The sequence below is a fragment of the Athene noctua genome, chromosome 15 (assembly GCF_965140245.1).
Source record: "Athene noctua chromosome 15, bAthNoc1.hap1.1, whole genome shotgun sequence".
NCBI classification, from domain to species: domain Eukaryota; kingdom Metazoa; phylum Chordata; class Aves; order Strigiformes; family Strigidae; genus Athene; species Athene noctua.
The window spans coordinates 9,271,810-9,276,519 of NC_134051.1; the positions used below are offsets into that span (position 1 = coordinate 9,271,810).

Sequence of the window (4,710 nt, forward strand, 5' to 3'; positions counted from 1 at the left end):
CTCTAACTGATCACCTGAATCGACCTGTGATAAACTCTAAGGAGAGGAAGAGCCGCTCTCTCGGCTGTGCCACCGCCTCCCGCGGGCGCGGTGCCCGTGGGGCGAGCGGGGAAGCGCTTCCCCCCGTTTCTCACGGGTGACGGGCCTGGGGGGTGTCGGTATCATTCTCGGGTGGTTTTATTTTTGCCTTTTTTGGGTTGTTTTTTTTTTTTTTTCCGCCCGGTCAGTCCATGTCCACCTCCTCGCCGTCGGCGGGGCCGCAGTCCGATCTGTCCCTGGCTGTGCTGGCGTCCCGCGCCCGGACCGGCGACTTGGGCCGGGGGAAGCTGCCGCCCTCCGCGGGGGCGGCCGCCGCCGGGTCACCGTGCGCGGCCGCGGAGCGGGGCGAAGTGCCGGCCGGCGGGGGGGGCCCCGACCCCGCCGCAGCCGAGTCCGTGGAGACGGGGCCGGGCTGGGCGCCGGCGGGCGCCGGCTCCGCGCTGCAGCCGGGCGGGCCGGGGTTGGCGGCGGGCAGCGGGGAGTCCCGGGGGGGCTGCCCGGCCTCGGGGCCCGGGCTGGCCTTGAGGGCGGTCTGCGGGACGAGGAAGCCCAAGGGCTGGGTGATGGGGTAGAGCAAGAAGTGTCCTTTGCCGATGAGGGTGCGGGGGGCGCAGGGGGGGAGGCTGGGGAAGTCCGGGGCGGCCTTGCGGCGGGGGGGCGAGTCGGAGAGGAGGCTCTCCACGCTGAAGGGGTTGAGCTTGTGGAAGCTGCCGGCGCCGCGGGGCCCCCCCGCGCCCCCGCTGCCGTCCCCCGACGGGGCGGCCGCGCAGTCCTTGTCGGGCGGGCGCTGGTGCCGCCCGCTCCCGCTTCTTTGGCTGGGGTAGAAGGGCTCGGCCGGCTGGTCGCAGGTGCCGGGGGGCGGCTCGGAGGGGGCGGCGGCGGCGGGGGGCGGCGGGTGAGGCGGCGGGGGCTGCCCGCGGGGCTTGGCCTCGGGCGGGGCGGGCGAGAGGCCCCCCCCGCCGCCGCTGTCGCTGTCGGAGCTGGGCGTGCTGTGCAGGGAGAGGCCGCTGGGCGAGTGCAGGTGGCGGCTTTGGCTTTTGAGGAGCTTCTTCTCGTGCTTGCGCTTCTTCTTCTCCATCTTTTCCAGCTCCTTGCGGGCGATCTCCTCGGGGTCCATGGGCTCCCCGCTGCACGTCGTGGGGTGGGAGTTGTGAGCCGGCCGCCCCGGGCCCTTCTTCGTATTTTCTTTCTTTCTCCATTTGGCCCGGCGGTTTTGGAACCAAACCTACACACCGAACAACGAGAAGCAATTAACACCCGCGCACCGGCCCCCCGGGGGCGAGGGAGAAGCGCAGCTCAGCTCAGGCCTCCCCCGTCCACCCCTCGAGGTGCCGGCAGCCCCCATCCACAGGGCCGGGCCTCTGCGACACAGAGAGCAAGGGAGGGGGCAGGAAGAGATATCCAGGCTTCTTTAACGGGGTAGGAAAAAAAAAAAAAGCAAGGGGGTTTGCACACTCACGCACACACACGCTGCACCCTGTCCGCACCTGCGCCGCGGGGAGGGGAAGGGATAACATAGCCCCCCCCGACTCTTCCCCGCGGCCGAGGGGTGCAGAAGCACCATTCGGAGCCCCGGCCTGCGGGGCCGGGCCCGATCCCACGGCAGCAGCACGCGAAATGCAATAAAACACACAACAATAAGCGGGCCGGAGGAGGGGGATGGGGGGGGGGGTCGCCTCGCCCGGGCAGAACGGAGTCTGGGCCTCTCGCCCATCTCGAGCGCCGGAGCAGAGGGATTGGATCAGCACAAAAATGGAATTTAGGCGGGTTTGTTTATAGATAGGGGAGGGGAAAAAAAAATAAAATTAAATCCTCTCTGCTCCGGGCCTTCTCCGGCTGTTCCCCGGCGGCCGCGTCCTCTCCGCGCCTGCGGAGCCTCGGCTCATGAGGGCGGCCGGCAGCGCCGGTTCCCGGGCCGGAGCACAACCCCAGGGCCGCGGGGATTTCGGCGAGCCGGTCCCGGGTCCTTCCCCCCTCCGGCCGGGCTCACCCCCCTCCCCGCCGGGAGAGCCCCGCAGGCTCCCGAGCCCCCGGGCACGCCGAGAGGATGCTCCCGGCGCCGGCGTGAGAAGGGAAAGGCGGCTCGGCAAGACGCCGTGAGACAAAGCTGATGGAGGAACCGCGGCCAACGGCCTCGGCTCGCCCCCGGGGGGAAGGTCCCAGCCGCCGGAGCTGGGTTTCAGGACGCGTTTCCCGCACACGCGAAGCCGCCCAGCCCCACGGCACCGAGCCGCCCCGCACGGCCGCGGGCTCCGGCCCGCTCGGCCTCGCCGCCCGCTCGCAGCCATCAAACAGCATCTGGAGATCCAACAGCCAACCCGCATCGCACCCGCACCCCCCGATTCCATCCCCATTTTATTTTTTCCAAGGTCGCTTGAAGCAAATAGGTGGCTCCCCTCCCCATCCCGTACCACCGAGGGCCTGAGCAGTTCCTTAAAATTAAGTTTTACAAGTTCCACGCGCTCTCAATGCACCTAGGAGCCTTACTGACATTCTCCATCATACTCGGGCCCATGATTAAGCCTCATATTTGCATGCTAATTTTTCGCCCTTGACTCATTTAAGAAAAATGTTTACAGTGGAAAAAAAAAATTAAAAAATAAATATTTAGAAAGCCAGGCTGGGGTGCCACTCCTCGGGACTCGTTTGCAAGATTAAAAGAAAAAATGAAGAATAAGAAAATAAACCAGCGAGGACCAGTGGAAGGCAGGGAAACAAAAGGAGAGGGCCGGGAGGAACGGGGCCGCGGGCGCAGGGCCGGTCCCGGAGCGGGGCTGCCGGGGCCTCCCCGGGGACCGCTCGGCACAGGGAGAGGGCAGGGGAGGAGGGGGGGGATGGACACGGTTTTTACCTGCACTCTGGACTCCACCAAGTCCAGCCTGAGAGCCAGAGCCTCTCGCATAAACACGTCCGGGTAATGACTCTCATTAAACGCCTTTTCCAGCTCCTCGAGCTGCCAGCCAGTAAAATTGGTGCGGGTTCGTCTTCTTTTACAGCCAGGACTTTCTTTGTCCGGGTCACCCGAGTCTGAAAATGCAGAAATACCCTCAGCTCCCTGGAAGACAGGCCTTCTCCCCCCCTCCCTGCCTTTCACAGGAGCCTTTTAACTTTTGTGCTCGGTAGCGTTGATAAAAGAGCGGGATTATACACACACCTGCGCTAAAAATGGGGAGGAACCCGATCTGCCCTCGCCTCCTCCGAAAATGTACTTTACAGAACACATTTATTCCTGAAGGAAGCTCTCCACAGGCACCCAGCTGGCAGAGAGAGAGAGAGAAGTTCCAATATTTGCTCCAGCCACCAAAGGTTTAATTTTTTAATATAAAAATGAAATTATTTAATATAAAAATTAATAGCCCGCCCCTTTCCCTTCCCCAAACCCACCCCCCCCCCCCCCCCCGGAGCACCTGCGTGGGCCGCAGCTCACGGCCCGGTCCCACGCGTGGCCCCGAGGGCAGGGCGGCCCCCGGGCCTCCCACAGACCCCCCGAGCACGGGCAGGCGTGGGGCTGGGGTGCTCGCAGCCTCTCCGAGTCCGACCGTCTCCAGGTTGGGGGTTTCCAGCCCTAGCTGCACCTCGCTTAATGTTTTCCGTCGGGTGTGGAAATTAATAATAAAACTGATTTTTATTTAGTTGAGGTGCAGAGGGGGGCTGCTCCAGGATTAATAAAAAGGATGTTGGGGCGCCAGTGTTTTAATAGTTGAACAATAGCGGTGCCACAGGCCGGTGGGGAGGGAAGGAGAGCGCTTCCCTTTGGTTAAATTGCTTAAAAAAAAAAAAAAAATTACCGCTGTCCATTCTCCAGACACCAGCGATTCCCGGTTTTTTGTTTTTTAATGGTTTGCTCCGAGCCCCCACCCCAGAGGTGAACTTTGGGGGAAGGCACCGGGCCGGGCCCGCTATTGTTCAGGGCACACGCGTGGCCCCACGCCGGTGGGAACGGGGGACACTCTCGGCGCTTGGCCCGGGCCCCCCCCGGCCCCTCGTGGGGGGGTGGGGGGGTGGTTATGCAGGGCCTCTCCAGGCACCCCAATACCCGCAGATAGGGAGGAGGGGGGCACGTTGTTTGTCTTCCCCCGCGTTGCCACGCTCCGGGCGGGGAGCGGCGGCCGGGTCGGGGCGAGGTGGGGGGGCGAGGGGGGGCCACACACACACGACGGAGCCGCTCCTACCTGCGAGCTTGAAGGGCTGGCTGTCCCCGCTCACCCCGCAGCCGGAGGGAATGAGCGGCGCCGGGTTGACCACGGAGGCGGCGCAGGAGCCGCTCAGTAATCCATCGATGGAGAAGGGCACGGAGGCGGCCGCCGACTGCAGCTGGTGCCCGGCCAGCTCGTAGACGTGGTGGTGCCCGAGCGGGTAAGGGAAACCCACCATCCCCCCGAACTGGGCATGGGGATGCTCCAGGATGCGGCTGTCCATCATGGGGGCGGCTTTAGCGCGGGGGGTGCCGGCGGGGCTGGGGGTGCTGGCGGCGGGGCGGCTGGGGCCGGGGGTGCTGCTGCCGGAGGAGGAGGAGGAGGCGGCGCGGCGAGGGGCTCATGCTGCAGGGCGCCCGGGCGCTTTAACTTTATCAACATCAGGCTCCCAATAATTAGCTCAGGCTGGGGGAATTTGGGACCAATAAGAAACGTTAATCGGTCCTGACGTCAGAGACGTGCCAGTGTGGGGAGC

At 64.7% G+C, this 4,710-nt stretch overlaps 1 protein-coding gene across 1 annotated transcript; it reads right to left on the reverse strand.

Moving 5' to 3' along the window:
* Nucleotides 1–223: 223 nt before the first annotated feature.
* Nucleotides 224–4,461, reverse strand: UNCX (UNC homeobox). The gene is made up of 3 exons (XM_074919557.1): nt 4,212–4,461; nt 2,891–3,066; nt 224–1,264 (listed from the first exon to the last, which is right to left on the reverse strand). The coding sequence occupies exons 1-3, from the start codon at nt 4,459–4,461 to the stop codon at nt 224–226; spliced, it is 1,467 nt and encodes a 488-aa protein (XP_074775658.1).
* Nucleotides 4,462–4,710: the final 249 nt, after the last annotated feature.